Source organism: Aphelocoma coerulescens, chromosome 2 (genome assembly GCF_041296385.1).
Source record: "Aphelocoma coerulescens isolate FSJ_1873_10779 chromosome 2, UR_Acoe_1.0, whole genome shotgun sequence".
Taxonomy (NCBI): domain Eukaryota; kingdom Metazoa; phylum Chordata; class Aves; order Passeriformes; family Corvidae; genus Aphelocoma; species Aphelocoma coerulescens.
In genome coordinates, this window is record NC_091015.1 from 133,537,337 (window position 1) to 133,554,938 (window position 17,602).

General features: G+C 36.2%; 1 protein-coding gene across 5 annotated transcripts in view; it reads left to right on the top strand.

The window, feature by feature from the left end:
* C2H8orf34 (chromosome 2 C8orf34 homolog) overlaps positions 1 to 17,602 on the top strand; it is a 151,475-nt gene that overhangs the window by 110,779 nt on the left and 23,094 nt on the right. For all 5 annotated transcript variants that reach the window (XM_069004912.1, XM_069004909.1, XM_069004911.1 and 2 more), the window contains 2 exons: positions 6,334 to 6,419; positions 11,333 to 11,406. In XM_069004912.1, the coding sequence (XP_068861013.1) occupies positions 6,334 to 6,419; positions 11,333 to 11,406 (160 nt within the window). The remainder of the gene's footprint in view (positions 1 to 6,333; positions 6,420 to 11,332; positions 11,407 to 17,602) is intronic.

Sequence of the window (17,602 nt, forward strand, 5' to 3'; positions counted from 1 at the left end):
CTAAGGCTGATGAGTTTTTCCAGATAAAGAGTACTTTTGCCTGTGTATTTTTTAATAATATTTATTTAATATAATTTTATCATTATATTAACCGGTACAGTATGTACTGGAAAACTGGCATCTTTTTGTCTCTGTACTTGTGCATACACTAAGAATTTTTCTGGCACAGTTTTAATATTTTTATATTTGTAAAAGACATTAGTACAACAAATGGAATAAGTCAAAAATTCCTGGCTTTATATTTAGGTGCTGAAAAAGCGTTGGATTTTACAGCAGTACAAAGGAGTGCAGAACTTGTGGAGTCAGTAAGTCAAGGTGCATGAGATCAGAATTTGGATCAGTATGTTTGGGAACAAAGAATGAAGTAAACTCACCATATTATAGGCAAGTCAGAACAGATGATTATGAAGCTTGAAATACTGGTGTTGGGGTTGCTAGGGAAAGGTGCAAGAAAACATTCAATGTAACCTAAAAGCGTGTGGGGCCTTTCAGGTCTTTTGTTGTCTGATCTCTGTTGCTATAACTTCCCTGGAGTTATGTATTTGTCCTAGGGAAATTATAATTCAGTATTACAGTGCTATCAGAGAGAGATGTTAGATGTAGATGTGAAGTTTTAAATTACAGAAAGGAAGAAAATTATTTGAAAGCAGAAAAAAAAAGGAAGTACAATAAGTCAAATTTATCCTTCTCATCTCTGACTAAAATTCCCTTTGGCTGCCAAAGGAACATCACCATGTTATGTGTATAATAAGTTTCTTTTGTTGATAAGTTCATGATATTCATTAATCTTACAAAATGTATATTAGAGGTTTTGATCCAAATTAATAACTGCTTCATGAAGAAACTAACTATAAATCATGGAAGTATTTGTTAGGATTTTTTCAAGAGATAGGTAACTTACTTTGAAGTAATTTAAGGAAAATAAGTGATTCAGTAAGTCAAAATCTCCTTAAGTAAGATTCTAATACAAACATGATACTACTTCTGTGTTTCAGAGAACTATATTGTTGTGGCCTTAAAAATATACACCTGTTCTGGCTGATCATGAAAACAACTTTACTGCTCTTTTTGCTGAAAGATTTAAGGATTCTTTACCAAAATTTCCCCTACTCCTCACCATATTCAGCTAAAAGAAGTCAGCTGAGTCTTTAGCAGTGCAGATCAAGAATTTTCCAATTAAATACATGTTTTCAGGAATAATGTTTCACAAAAACCATAATGTTTTTCAGTGTTTATTCAGATTCAACAAAATTTAGCTGACACAGGGCAGAGCAGAGAGAATGGCTGGAGCTGCAGTGCTCAGACGTAATTTCCCCCCTCCTCCTTGGAGAGTGCCCTTTACTGTCCTGGAGCCTGGAGGAATTTTTCTTCACCAGAAGCATTTGTATTTTCTTGAAATAACAGGTTTTCAGGATTTCTTCTCAAGTTGAGTTTGAGTTTCTGTTGTTGTTCACCTCTAGGGAACATCAGAATTTGAGCACAGTTATCCAGCCCTGGTTTGCTACGTTTAAAAATAAAATTAAGTCCTTAGTTGTGCACCAGTTGGCACTTGAAGCCCAGCCACATGCACAGTAATTATATAACTCTTGCCTGTAGATGTTTATTTGGGATTAAAGGAGATTTTGTCTAAAAATGATAACCCTTCTTCTGGTTCATTTTAGGAAGGAATAGAATGGGATTTTGGTTATTTAAGTGACATATTTCTGGAAGACTAGGTCAAAATAGCATTAACCTAAATATAATCTAAATTTTTCTGTATGTAAGTGACAATCACCCTCTGAATTTTATTTGGCTCTAGAAGTACAACCTCTACTATACACTAGTACGAGACAATTAATAATGCACATACTTTGGATCAGTAGTCTATACAAAGAACAAATACTAGAGAGCATATATCTCACTATGAGATATCCAAAGCATTTCCATTCCTTGATTTTCAGAATGCTTCATGCCTTCTCCTTAGGATCTGATTTTAGAAAGTACCTATGCTTGTAATTAAGTGTTTATAATTATTTTTATTAATCCCATATAGTCCTTGGAAGTATTACGTGAACTGTGTTGGGGTTTTTTTAATTGTAGTATTCTGCTATAACATCAAATTTACTTTAGTTTCCCTAACTACTGATTTTAAGAATGTCATAGAACAACAGTGTTGACAGAGAGGACAATAATTGTGTATATCTACATTTAATGCACAGGAGGAGTTCCCAGGTAGGAATTTGTCCTGCATCCAACCTTGACAGGTTGGAGAAATGGGCAGAGAAGAACCATCTGAAATTCAACACAGGCAAACACAGAGTCCTGCACCTGGGAAGGAATAACCCCTGCACCAGCACAGGCTGGGGCTGACCTGCTGGAAAGCAGCTATGCAGAGAAGGATCTGGGGGTTCTGGTGGACAAGTTGTCCATGAGCCAGCAGAGTGTTCTGGTGGTCAAGTAGGCCAGTGGCATCCTGGGGTGGATTAGGAAGAGCACTGCCAGTGGGTTGAAGGAGGTGATTCTAACCCTACTCAGTCCTGATGAAGCCACATCTGGGGTGCTGTGTCCAGTTCTGGGCTCCTCAGGACAAGAGAGACTGGAGGTCCTGGAGCTGGTCCAGCAGAGGGCTACAAAGGGACTGTAATATCTCTCTAACAGGGAAAGGCTGAGGGAGCTGGCCTGTTCATCCTTGAGAAGAGGTGAGTGAGAGGGGGCCTCATCCACATACACAAGTGTCTGAAGGGAGGGTTTCAAGAGGCTGGATCCAGGTTCTTCTGGGTGATGCCAAGTAATGGAACAAGGAGCAACAGACAGAAACTGATGCACAGGAAGTTCCACCTGACATGAGGAAGAACTTCTTTACTGTGCAGGTGACTGTGCACTGGAAGAGGTTGCCCAGAGAGATTGTGGAGTCTCTCTCACTGGAAATATTCAAGAACCATCTGGACACAACCCTGTGCTATGTGCTCTGGGATGACCCTGCTCAAGCAGGGAGGTTGGACCAGATGATCCACTGTGGTCCTTTCCAACCTGACCCATTCTGTGAATCTGTGAATCATATTTTCTAAATCATACCGGCAGTAGGACTGTGATTCCCACACCCACAAGCTTGTTTGTAGTGATAAACCCTGTATAATGCTTCTGCACTGAATCTGTAGAATTTATTCAGAATATCTTTGGTCCTGAAGTCCTTGACAGTTTTCTTGGAAGAAGCGCTACAGAATGCATTTTGGGGTCAAAGAAAATTGAAATGTTTACCTGTAGGCTGTTTGCTTTTGTAGCTCTTGAAGCTCCAACATGCAGCTGGTTAATATAACTTAAACAATGTCCTCTACGAGATCACACTAGAAATAGATATGGGAAAATATTTTGGCTATCAGGTATAAAATTTAGACTCACATTAAAATAATTAATAGCTGAAATAATGTTTTGGTTAAAAACTGAAGTAGTCCATCAAGTGTTAGTAAGATAGTAGTTTTTAGGTAACTCTTCTAAACCTATGTGTCTTTCTAAACTATACTTCTTTCTGCTTAAGACTTTTTAAGTGTTTTTCACTGTGGATGTCTTATGAATAATACTACTTTTGAAGAAGAAATTGTAATAGTCCAAGTAACAGAATTATTTTGGCAAGAAATAGTGTTTGTGACTCGTTGCTTGAGTTTCATGAGAATCTATTCTAATATTAATCTATATGTAAGAAATACATAAATAAGTTTGAAAACTGGATGTGAAAATAAGGTCCGGATATGTCAAACATCCTATTAACCCATCCACCCAGTACCCCAGCCATTTCTTCCTACAAAGCAAAATCATATGAAATGGATTTTCTGATTAGATACACTGAAAAGAATTTTTTTTGTGTGTTCTTCATGAGGCAACAGACCACTTAAATATATCTAAATTCTAGAATAAGATGAGAATAATTTCAGTTATTCATGTCTGGCTTGGATTTATTGAAGCTCAGAATGGGAGCATGTTATAAAATCTTGAAAATTCTGATGGGATAAAAGAAGCAGCTCCTACTTCTAGAGATTGTTCTTGTATGACTGTAATGTAAGCAGAAAAGGTTGGAGTAATTTTCCTTTTAGTTAAATATAAATGAACTACCAACATGGTTGGAGAGAAGAGTATCTCACTTCTGGTTCCTGCAATTTTGTGCATATCCTTCTAAGATTGAATATGTGCTTGCAGTAAACATGCATATGTATGTAATGAAGGAGGATGGGTTTTATTCCAGAAGAAAATGATGTGATTTTTGAGATCTTCCTTTTTTTGCATAGTTTTTTTCATTTGTAATTTGTTTCCTCCTATTTGAATATCTTTAGAATAATGGTACAAAGTTATTTGCTTCTCTTTTACAAGCTAGATTTTTAAAGAATTGGCAACTAGAGCATTAGAAGCCAGGTACAGAATTATAAAGGATACCTAGAAGTAATTTTCAAAATTAGGCTTGCAGCTTCTAGTTTTACATTTTATTGTCTTGAGGAGTTTTGTGTTCTTCTATGGAACTGCTTCCTTAGATAAGAAACGCGATGAATTTACATTGAGCTTTCCATCAAAAAGAAATCATTCTAGGGGCAATAAAAGGAGATAAAGTAATTGGGGAGGAGGGTGCTGGGAAAACAGTTTTGAGGTGTACAAACAGATGACTTAAGATCCATGTATATTAGATAACTGTGAGAGTCATAAAATGTGAAATTTAGGTAGGGCAGATAAGGGGGTTGTACTTGGTTTCAAAGGTTAATTTCAAGCTTAGTGTAAAACAGCTGCAGAGGGTAATAATACAGAGTGAAAAGAAACTTTTTTTTCTTCCAAGAGATAAGTTATTTCTTTCCCCAAGGTTTTACTTCAATGCATTTTTATGATTCCTGGGCTTTGCAAAATTGAATTGCATTTTTCTTATTCTTTTCATGTCTGAATAAATCCAAAGTAAGATAACCTTTATGTAAATGGCAGTTATATTGCATTTAGAGCTACAAAGCATTTCTTCAGAGCAGAATTTGTACTCAGGATTCATAAGAGCCTGGAGAAGGATGGTGGGACTCCTGGGATGCTCATTTGAAAGAACAGATACAAGCATTATTTGTATAAATTGCTGTCAAGGCATTGCAGTCAGCTGGTGCAGTGGGAAAGCCTGAAGACAAAGTCTGCCATAATTACTGTATTTTCCTTTTAACAAGTAACAAAGGAGGAGGAAGTAATCTTGCATATGTTTCCTTGTGGTGGGTTAGCTTTGGCTAAGGGCCGGTTCCCTACGCAGCCAGTAGGATGACAGGAGAAAATCGGAAGTAAAAGCTTGTGGGTTAAGATGAAGACAGGGAAATTGTTTACCAGTTACTGTATTGGGTAAAGCAGACTTGACTTGGGGAAAATGAGTTTAATTTATTGCAAATTAAAATAGGTTTAAGTAATGAGTAAAATGAAAAGACAGCCATTAAAACCACACTTTTCCTTCTTCCTTTCCTGGGCCCAACTTCACTCCTTCACTTCAGACTCGTATGTGCACCCCCTGAGTGGTGCAGGGGAGACAGGGAATGGGGGGTTGTGGCCAGTCCATTACAACTCCTCTCTGCCCTTCCTTCCTCACCACACTTTTCACCTGCTCCAGTGTGGGTTCTCCATTGGCTACAGTCCATCCTGGACATACTCACCTGCCCTGGTGTTGGTCCTCCATGGGCTGTATGGGATGTTGGCTCTGGCATTTCATCGTGGGCTGTAGGGAAGTAGGGGAGTATATGCCCAGAGTGTGGAGCACCTCCTCCTTTGACCTTGGTGTGTCCTCTGCTGTTTCCCAGTCTTTCTGTTCCCTGCTCTTCTGCCTGTGGGGCATTGTGGCTGGCTCTTCCTTAACTGTGTTTCCTTCAAGGTGCCACCATTTTGACTGAAGAGCTCACTTTGGCTGAAGAGCTCAGCCATGCCCTGCCATGGTTCTTTTTGGAGCCAGATGGAACCACCTGTGTCTGGCTCAGGGCAGCCCCAGCCGCTCCTCACCAAGGCCATCCCACTGCCAACACATTGGCATGGACATCCAGTACAGTCCTATTCAATTAAAATGTTTTTGAAGGTAGTGAAGCAAGCTTGCAGTTTCACATGCACACCAAACCCCGACTTTTAAAAAATATGACAAGTATGCATAAGCTAGGATTCAGTTGGCTGTTCCTTGGAGGCTAGTTTTGGTTACTGGACAAGTCTGGGATGTCATGACTGAACCACGGTTGTGGGCTTTTGAGCAAAGCTGCTCTTTTAATTAGGTCAATGTTGTGAGCAGGGTATGTAGTCAGGGATAATGTTCTTCTGTGTCTTATCCATGAAATATGATTGCAAATGTTTTCATTGCATTTTTCCACAATTTAGATTGCAAGGGGATAATTTGGCAGAAAGGCCAGAAGATGTCTCCATGGTATCTCAGACATCTGAGCCAGCAGTGTCAGACTCTGATGGTAAGTTATATAAATATTTGCTGCTCATAAAAAACCCCAAACATCAACATTTTGAGTTTGAGAGTGGGGGTTATGTCTGTAAAAGATTAAACACTTCCAGGAGAGTGTTCCTGGGCATTTGAACTCAATAATTTACACTTCAAATCTGTTCAAAGAGCTGCTAGCATGTTTTTTGTCATGGCCATTAACACTCCAGAACAATTCCTAGGCATATTTTGAGAAGTGCATTGGGCCAGAATTTGTTCTTAGTAGAGAGATTTTATGTTAGCACACTAACATTTAAAACAGCTCAATAGCATAGGCATGAGCTGTTCATTGCTGGTTGGCTTTTATGCCAAAGAATGGTCTTTGAAATATTTAATTTATAACTACACATGCACCTAGATGATTCAAACAATTTACAGTAAAAATAAAGAGTTTATAAAATGACTCTGGAAAACACTTTTTCTCCTCATATAAACATGTTCATACGTTGGATTAATCTGCAGTCAGGACACTCAGACTTATTTCAATTTCTTCTCAGGTTTTTGAACAGAGTAGCACCTGAAATGTTGAAAAAGGCACTTCATAGGGGATATTTTTCCAGAGAATTCCCAGCTTTCCTATGAAAGATGAAGTTGATGAAGGTTAACTTTATCTTAGCTGCCACTGTAGTGGAGAGAGAAAGAAATAGAGGTTTTGACAGAGAATCTGCAAAGATAAATCTTTCAGTCCATTCCCTTACTGTTGGGCAGAACCTGTTGAGTCTACAAATTGTATGTTTTGATTTGCAGTATAGTCTTCAGCAGCTATGGACAAGTCAGCTATGGTGATCAATTAACACAAAAAAGTCAGAATGAACTTTTGTTTAGATTATCCTACTCTCTGTCTGCTATCTAATTATTATATGTGCTATTGCATATCACAGCAACCTGAACTTTCACTCATTTCTCTTGCCTCATTTGTAAACCAACCATTAGTAACTAATATGTCTTTAAAGATAAATTTTTCAAGCTGGTTTTGTGAGAATGCATGGTTTCAGGCAGTCAAGACATTGGTTTTTCCTTTTACCTGCCATTGATCACTTAATTGAACAATGTAATAGGGGATTAAGAATCTCACAACATGATGTCGTTGCGATCTTCATGAAGACTGTCAGCAAGAGATGCTCAGACTGGTGACTTCAATCAAGCCCTTTGAAAAGAACACAAAATTCTATTGTTGTGAGAATGATTCCCAGAAAGGGAGGTGGTGGCTTGCTTGGGATAGGTAAGGGAATATGCAAGCACGAGATTATTGCAGCAAAAGCAAATAGATGGGTAAGACAGACGTGTGGGAAAAAGTTCTACAGTTCACAGAACAGTTTTTGAGCAGATCTCATTCTCCCACTTTCTTTCTTTCTTTCTTGTGTACCTTTGTTCTTGAAGTGAAAATCTGCCCATTTTGCCATGCCATCTTCTGAAACTGCAGGCTTCAATTAAATAGTTAGGTTTTGCTAAGTGGCAGAGACATCAGGATTAAAGAAGGTGAAACTATCCAAAAGTACTGTGTGCTGTGTAATATTGGAGCTGAATCTTTCATGGTCAGAGGGTATGGAGCACAAAAGTGCTGTAGCTGTTCTACCTTTGGCCACTTCCTATGCTTCTGAATACTCTGCAGTCAATATGGCTACAGAGCAGATGGAAAACACTTTATTTAGAAAAACACTACGTTCAGTAAGATACAGGGAGTAAAAGTCAGATGGGTAGGTGGGGCAATGACATTCATGTTGTTATAAACACATCTATCTCATGTCTGTGAATATACATGGACCTGTTACTCGTATAGCAAGAAAATAGCAAGGCCTCTTGGGCAGAAAGACTGAGGTCAATAGTAAGGAAATGCCAACTTTCTGTCAGGAGGTGCCCTCAGAAATGCTCAGTGTTTCAAAACATACGGTTGGGGCTGGTTAGTGCTGCATTTTGATTTGAAAAAAAACACAGCTGGATTTCACAAATAAATACAGACTATAAACAGACACAGAAGTCAGGCAACTGCCCATTCTATCAACCTTTCCTATAAATGCAGCACATTAGTTGCTCTCTGTCCATCTGATACTTATTTCCAATAAATATTATGTATGAGAGCATGATAAAAGAAACTCATAAAGATATTGTTAAAAAACCCTAGGCATTGTTGCACTGAATTTTTAGTTATGTCCTCTTACAGATGTATTATATCATGAAATAGTGGCTAGCAGGCTTCACTTACAGGTTTATTTGAATTTACTTTCTGCTGTTACTTCTCAGTATCAGTGACCTTACTGAGGGAAGACTGTGCATTGGGAAGTGCTGATGTAAACCATTCATTCAAGAATAAGCAAGCAAGATGCTGATGCACAGCAAAGTTGAGAGTAGCTTTCTTCAGATAATGATCTGTTTCTGTTGTTAGATCTAGAGCATCTCTCCTGTGGATTTCACATGAACTAAGCTCAGAAGTAATTTGCAGAACATCTGATCTAAGAGCCCTTATAAATAAGCCTCATTTTAAGAAATTCCACTTAATAAAGTCAATGTGGTAGCTTATGTGAAAAGATCATGTGCAGCATCAGACACTTTACTGACTACACTGGCAATCTGGATCTGGTTCTAATTTACCACTACACTGATTTTCCTCTAGTATAATCCTACTTCTGAATTGGACAGGCTTGTGTTTGATCTAAGTGGTAAAAATGAAAGGTAGGAATCAGAGCTCAGGATTGAAGAACCCAAGACTCTTTAAAGCTGCAGTTTCTTTTCACTGTCCTAAACTATACCTCTCAGAAATGTTTCTCTTTTCCATCAGACCACTTCACAGGAAAGAACTAAGCGAAGAATTTAATAGGTTCTTGATTTTGATTAGAAGCAGCAGCATTGATGACTGCACAGCAAACTTCCCCTGTAGATGCCAAGCCTGTCTGGTTTGTCTCTTGGATCAGTTCTCCACTGAGCTTTGCTCTTGTTCTGTATAGGTTGATGGGGAGAATGGCTGAGGCTTCGAAAGATACACACTATGACAGAATTGATCCATAAAAATCTACATCTGTCAGCCCCCAATGTGTTTTTCAGGCTGGGGGGATTTTAGAAGCAATCTACTTATGTGGGGTATTGTTGGGGGGGGGATGAGGGGCCATTAGATACTTAGAAATAGTATCACTAAAGGATAATTACTCATTTACTCCCAATTTCCTATAAGTACCTTACAACCTTGTTTCACTTGTTTCATTCTCTTCTGAAACGTACCTTACCCTTTGAGTGAAGCCATGATATAAGGCAGGAAAAGAAGACATTATTGGAAATAAAGGTTTTGCAGTCTATGCATTCTTGTAGAAGGAAGTTTAAAATACAATAACTTATTAGGGAGTAATCTCTTAATATAGGATAAATGAAAAGTGTAACACTTCTAAACCACTCCTCAATTAGTCTGAGAAAAGCTGCTTGTTATGTGAGTTTCTCTGCAGTGTATTATGCAACTCCACATATTTCTGAGGTGTGGGCAAAGACTTGTTTCTTTTGTGACTCTTCTGGAATATATAATTGGACCAAAAATTATAGATTCTATGCCACTGTGTAAATGTGGTATTTCCTATTTAATTGTGCTATTACATCTACAGCTGTAAACATTATATTGTGATATATAATACTTAGTTTGCTAAATAAATTTTTCTAGAGCAAATTCCACATCAGTAGTTCATTCCCTATCAAACAGAACTCACTGGCTCTATTATTTGCAGTTAGTAGAAACGAGAAAAAACTAAATGTATAGTTTCTACATAGTTGAGTGTTTTGGTTCTGGTTTGTTTGTTCATTTTTTGTTTGAGGTTTTTTTTGCCTTTAAAGTGTCAATATAGTAGAAAGTTCAAAAGAGGCATTAGGATGTAGGAGAAAAGTTTGAAATTGGGGATGTTCAATAAAAATATGAACGTATGAAACACATATAATGTTGTTCTAGGTGGAACTGCATAATCAAGGTAAAAAATTAAGGACGTAAATACGTGGGAATTAGGATTGAGAACAGATAAGGCAGTGGCAAAAGTGCGGCATCTCTCAATTCCCACACAATTCCCTGATCATGACTTTGTGTCATCATCACCTCTTCCTTCTCCACTTACATTTGTGTTTGTAGTGAATTGGTAGCCACCATTGCCACATCTCAGTATAGTTCTGCTTTCATAGTATATGTAGTCTGAGATGTTTAACAAATTGTGTTCTGGAAACATAAGGACCTCCCTGCTAAGTATCTGAGTAACAGCAGAACGTAGGGAAGATCAGGACATCTTGTTTTGTTAGGCTGCTGATGCAGCACCTAAGTGCATTAGCAGAGTGTTAGGCAAAGGGTGAAACTGCATAGAATGTTACTTGGAAATTCTTTCTCTGACATGGGTGCATAAAATCTGTTTTAAGTTATTACACATGCATCAAAGAGACATCCTCACAAAATTCTGTCACTTTACAAATCTGGCAATATGGGTAAAAATTATACTTGCAAACTTTTAAATGTTGTCTAAATTGACCAAATCCTTTTACTTCAAGGATTTTAACTGAATTAATTTGATATAATTTTATTCATTTTATTAAAGCTGGAGATCCACTACTCATTTGTGTAAAGGGTAAACTATTTATTTTAAATAGTAAAGGTAATAAAGAACCTACAAGATACCTTGGCAGCTGAAGGAAGCTTACTTATCACTAGTCATGTTAGAGACACTGTTCCATGTTGCATTAAGCTTATAAATTAAAATCAGACATAAAATCAGACTTAAATTATAATCCATTGAAGTATAACTGAAAAGTAGTACATTTAAAGTAGCCACATTCACCTTCCCAGCAGTAAATTTTTAGCCATTAAATTTTCAAAATGACTAATGCTTACTTAATTAGAGTGATTTACCTTTCTCTTGTACCTCTTTGGAACAGCTCAGGTACCTGGGGTTGAAACACTCACAGAAGATATTGATGAATTTCAGAGTGCCTCTCAAGTGGCAGCATCTGTAAGTACCTTCCCTTACGGCTAATCCTGTAATTTTTAAAAGTAGTTTCATAAAAAATAGATTGTGCATAAAGATAAAAGTTGTGTTCATCAACACTGTCATCTTAGAGAGAAGAAAACTAAATTTACATAATACCTATAATGATAACCCTTCTGAATTTTCAGTTCTCTCTCTTTGTTAATTTTTTCATTCTAGAAAAGGTGGTATCTTGAAATACATTATTATAATCTACAAAAACACATGTTGTTGGGCTTGCTCATATAGCTCCCATTGAAAGTGCAGTAGTTTTATACCTATTCTGTGTGTTTTTCAATGCTAGTCAAATACTAGTTTTACCAGATAATATTCAATTTTACAAATTGAAGACAACAAAATAATTCAAAATCTAACATACAGATTGTGTACTTTTGTCTCTGTATAATGGCTTGGTGTTCAGAATAAGATTCAGCTATCCAACACTTTGTAACTGTATCTCCTCAAAAAGAAACAAAGGATCCAACTGTTCTACTTGCCTTTTGGGGCTCTGAAGGAGAGATCTGTTCCATGCTCCCCTAATAATTTTCAGTGAGATTTATTCTTTGATAATCTTGACATACAAAATACAGAGATAAAACTGAGATGTCTCATAGGAAGGCTGTGTAGATAAATGCAATCCTGCAATGGATTTTCATAAATCCTTCAAAGCAGTAAGAAATATGCCTGTAAAATGACTTCAGAATTGATACCAAAATGCATTCTCATGACTTGAATTATTTTTAGATCATATATGAGATACAAGATGAGAGAAAAATAGAATAAGATGTTGATCGGACATTTCTCATAAATTGGACAAACTGATTCATGGCATTCACTCAAATGTGCATATTACATGTAAAAATTCCTGACGTGGTTCAAGGTGTGCAATATTTAATATTGGTACTGCATTCCAATAGGGTAATTTGAGTTTGTTGCTAGTTAAATGGATGATTATATAAGATTTTTCTCTGCCAATGTATATTTGACAAAGATGCCTTGGCCTTCAGAGGATAAGTGTTCTGAGAAAAATTGTAGGATAAAGTAGCAAGAATTATACAGAAGTATCTTCAGAGAAGAACTTTGGCTTCTTTTTTCATGTCCCATGTATGAATCCACATGTAAGATCTTTAATGTGGATACACTGGTACTCAAAAGAGATAGGCAACATCTATGTCTATAACATGGTTCATGTAATTTTCATTGTGGTTATATTATGATTGTCTTGCAGCTTTGTATATGTTTACTGTTCTATTTCTGAAAAACCTGGAGGTTTTTGTAGTTAGGCCTTTTTCTTTAAGCTTTTTAAAATAGAATATTTTGCTATGCTGTATTTTTTATAAAATGAGTTACTGTTTGAAAAATTGAGAACTTGGACTTCCAGTGCTGCACAATCTCAAACAAGGCATTCTGGATGAATAAGTGAGCAAAGCTGGCAAAAACCTGGTTGAAGTATTTACAGGAATCAGCACTTTCCCCAAGTGTTTTGTAAGAATTCAAAGTGGAAGCAAGCATTCAAAACATCCTTAGAGATCCTAGTTTACTGCCTGTAAAGTATTTTGTGTAATGAAAAGTGCCAGGCAAAATGCAAAAGCTTTTCCTTGAGATTTTTTCACTGTGGTGAGCTCAAAGTTTGCTAGCCAAATATTTAGAACATTTCCAGAAACATAAAGTAAAATAAAACTCTAAGAAAATACTGAAGTGATACTAGGAAAAATTTAAGTTGCCTGTAATTCTAGTGGAAGTGGAAAAGCAGGGTGTCAGAGGAAGCTGCTGACTTTACAGTGACTAACAGATAGAGAGAGACAGGGCACATGCACTGAGCAGATCATATCGAGTAGCCTTTGCCTTCTCTCTGACTTTTTTCTTTTACCACCTGGATCTAACAGGACTTATGGTTAGGTTTTGGGGGTTTTGATGTGAATCTTGCCTTGCACATGCACATAAAAAGGTGTATTTTTTTTTGTAAATTATCCATGTAAGGCAAACCAATCCAAATGCAGCAGAAACTGGAAGAAAAAAGTTATCCAACTGCAAAAAGTGTTTCTGCATGAATATGCCTTGGGTTTTTACTCCTTATTACTGTGGGAAAAATACTGTAATAAAGTATTTTATAGAAGTGTTTTGTTTTAAATAAATTTTTTCCTGTATTCCTTACTGCTTTGGAACTTTTCATTTGCTTTCATAGGAGAAACACAGACATGGATTTTCTGTGATAAATGCATAAATTCCTTAATTCCGCTTGTGAAATTACTTGAAGCTTCATGCATGAAACTTCAAGTAATTAAAAAAAATTAATCTTTTATTCTTGCTGTCAATATATGTGGAATACAATAATATTGCAATCATACATTATTTCAGTTCTATTTGTTAGAAATTTCCCACTATTCTCCCCTAGAACAATACTATGAAGTAACTTAACTACTTGTAGGTGTTTGAGTATAATCAACAGAAATCACCCGAGCTTCCACATTTAACTAAATCTACAAATTATTTTTGTGTTGGGGTCACTGTTTAGCATTTAGCAGGTTAGTCATTAAAATAATTATTTTAAGATTCCACTGCCACATTAGAAACAGCAGCAGTGCACCTTTGAGGTAGTATGAATTATGAAGGTCATATTTATGCTCAAGTTGATGTGTTCTGATACAAAATTTTTCAAATCCAAGCTGAATTTTATAATTATGTGGAAATTCAGGCACTTGAAGGTAAAATTTCAAATTTTAACTTCAAATATTAAATCTTCTGTAAAAATCGTAACAGATAATATTAGATTACTGCAACCCTTCCACAGGAAGTTAAAAAAAACCTCATGCAAATATGTAAGTTTTTCCTCTGTTAGGTAAATTAACAATACAAGATGGTTAGAAAAACATAATATAAGGGTCTTGGGAAATAAGTGATAATTCCTGCAAGTAGTTAAGAAAGTAGTTTTAATTGCATACCTTGAACCTCTTTGATTGAGACCTCCCTTATGTCAAACAAAATCCATGAAGTAGACACAGATTTTGTATATACAGCTGCAAAAAAAAAGATTTCTTCTTGGATGAAAATATTCTTGTTAGAAAATGCTTTAATCTTCTAAAATATAATTCTAAATTGAAAGAATATTCTGAACTTTAGAAAAATTTATGTAAAAAAAGAAATCAATGAATGCCTTGTTTTTACCAGTCTAAAATTTTGTGTTCTTGGGCATGCCAGATTCAGAAATATTAGTCCAGATAACAGTAAATAAAACAGAACTGAAGTTTAGAAAACAATTATTCTGGTTGCATTTCAAAAACTGAAACAAATGTCATTCCCAGGTGCTTCTTCCCATTTTCCTGTATACAGAAAAACTATGTGTAAGTTAACTCCAACTAGCATTTTTTTAGTGTAAGGTTCAGCGTAAAATGTGCTGCTGGCTGACTGCCACGGGAAGCCCAAAGCTTGTAATTTCAATTACATGGCACTTCAAGTAGAACAGGCCCTAATGTGGAAGGGGGGATTAGAGGTGGCAGCCGATATTGTAACAGAGCTCCGAGAAGCCTTGTTATTTTTACGGTATCAAATGGCTGGCTCACCTTTATGTCCTTGAACAGATTGTGGAAGCTGAAAGAGTAAATATTAGGTGACCTCTTTACAGAAAGTACATGTTGAGTAAAGAATCCTTAAACAAAATATTGCACAAAAAAATTCCACTGCATGCATAACATCTGTACTTGCCACCTGCTTGGCCAGAGTGGGAGGGACACTTGTAAACAAATTGTTCAATAAAGAGGTTTTGGTTTGGGTTTCTTTTGGGTTGGTTTTTTTTTGTTTTTTTTTTTAGAGCGATGTCTGTCAAATGTGTCTATTTAAGATATTTAAGTTATTCAGCAAAGAAATGCTATGTTATACATGGAAAGCTAAGCACAGTTGTATTCCTTACACTTCTATCTCCTGAAGCTAATAAAATTTCCACTTGATTAGAAAAACTGTGTAGTATGAAAAATACAATAAAAACACTTTTCATATACTTACAGCTTAGCAGTAACTAACTAATCTGGCTTCATCTCCTTTTCCTCATTTCACTGTGATCATTCAATTCACATCCAAAAACTAGGTGTATGTCTGGGCATTTCCATGAATACCTGGGTTTTACTCTGAAACAGGCCACAATGACATAGAAATACATGCTGAATAGTTTGTGAACACTTTTTATGGCCAGTAAAGAAAAGTAATATATTTTCTAACAAGTACTTGATTTCCAGGTGATGTTGTAAGTAAGCTGGAGCCTTAACTCTTGTTCTTAGCTGTTCTGAAAAGTTATACCTCTGTAGAACTCTCCAGGTGTCAGTGGGTATTACTATATAGCCCATGTCAATTCAGCTCAACAATGAGATTGAGACATTCACATCTGCACTGGTGTTTTTTTAAGGACAAAAGCTCTACTGATTCATGCTGTGTAGCATTGTGCTACAGATTGAAGCACAGAAAGTGAGCTTGAAAAAGCTTTCTTACTCTTATTCATGACCTCCTTAATTTTATTTCTGTTCCACTGTGGCATTCCTGGTAAGTTACGGTATTTTCCAGAAGTTTGGGGAATCAGTGATGAGAGGGATTATCTCTGGCCTTATTGTTTGTAATTTTTTATTTTAGCAGTAATTTGGCTAAGTGATAAAAGGAAGAAAAATGCAATAGTGAATGTATTTTATGTGAAGAAATTTGATTATGATATATAAAGAAAACCACTTAAGAAATGGACGCATAGTTGACCTTCAAAGTTGACAAGTTCTCATTCTTTCTTTGAACATATTTCTGGTGCAGAGAGATGCTGCCTCACCTCCAAAGTTTGAAGGTGATGAACAGAACACAGAGTTGTTCCTAAACGTTAGAAAGAATGTCTTTCAGGAACATCCTCATACTTAGATCTCATTAATGTTGTTAATGCAAATAGGCCATTTATAAGTTTTGTGCTAATATTTATAAAGCTTAATGAATGAGCAAGGGCAATGGTAGTTTGGAAGATGCTGAAATAATTGGGAGGATTCTATGCACGTACTTCACACATACATGCATTCTGTATTTTTCAACTGCTTTCAGTCTACTGTCATCATTAAAGTCTATTAACTGACATTAGTTTTATCTCTGCAGTTCCTAGCCAGGAGACAAAGGATAAGTTTTGGTGAAGTGCAGTAAGAATGTTTAAATAAATGGCTTGCAAGCCTGAATCTCTTTCTTAAGTGACATATCTGAACTGCTGCTATGTATCCAGTGGAGAGAAGGGGCACCAGGGAATTCTGCTAGACCTGTACAAATTCATTTATCCCTGCATTTTAATTGACATGCTTCCAAAGCCATCTTGATAACATCCCCTGCTTTCAGCTTGTGTTTATCTTTTAGGAATAAGGCTGTTGCATAAATTGTTTGCTGGAGACACTGAGGACCTCTGTCTGTGTTTATGCATTATTCCCCTAGATGAACTCATAGTTTCAAAATGTTAAAAAATATTTTTCAATGCTCAGTGTTATTTAGAAATACATAAAAAATTACCTGGGCCTGCCTCCACAAATGTTAGTTATAGCCCTGGAATATTTAGCTTCAGAGAAAGAACAAAAAATTATTACAGTGCAATTTTAATGTCTTAATAAACTCTTATGCCCTTTTTTTCCCCAGATAATTTTGATTCTCTATCAAGTAAACATTTAATTGGAAGGTACTATTATAAGCACATAATATGTTATGAAATGAAATTGCTAATATTAAATATTTATCTCATCTTCCATAGCTACTGTAGCAATACTGTTCTGATCTTTTGTGAAGCTATTGCCTGAAAAAAATGTCATAAGCTTACAGTATTACATAAAACAGAAAATGCACAGGAAGAGTTACAAAATTTGGGGAAAATTCATCCAAAGTTATCTTGGTTTCACAGGGTGCTGAAACTCTGTATCTGAAAGGGAATTTGAACATATAACAGTATATAATGATAGAGACTGAATATATGTAATTGTATTTATTTTAAATAATATGCAAAATTAATATTTATTCTTTGAAAGAATGGATATATCTGTGTATGTCCAGAACTGAAAACAGATTTGTATGGAATGTGTAGATGTGCTGTTGTGTGCCTATATGGGTTTATACTCAGTCATATCTGTATGTCTTACATCAACTTACATGAGATTTAAGAGATTTAAAAACTTGTGTTGAAACATGCAAA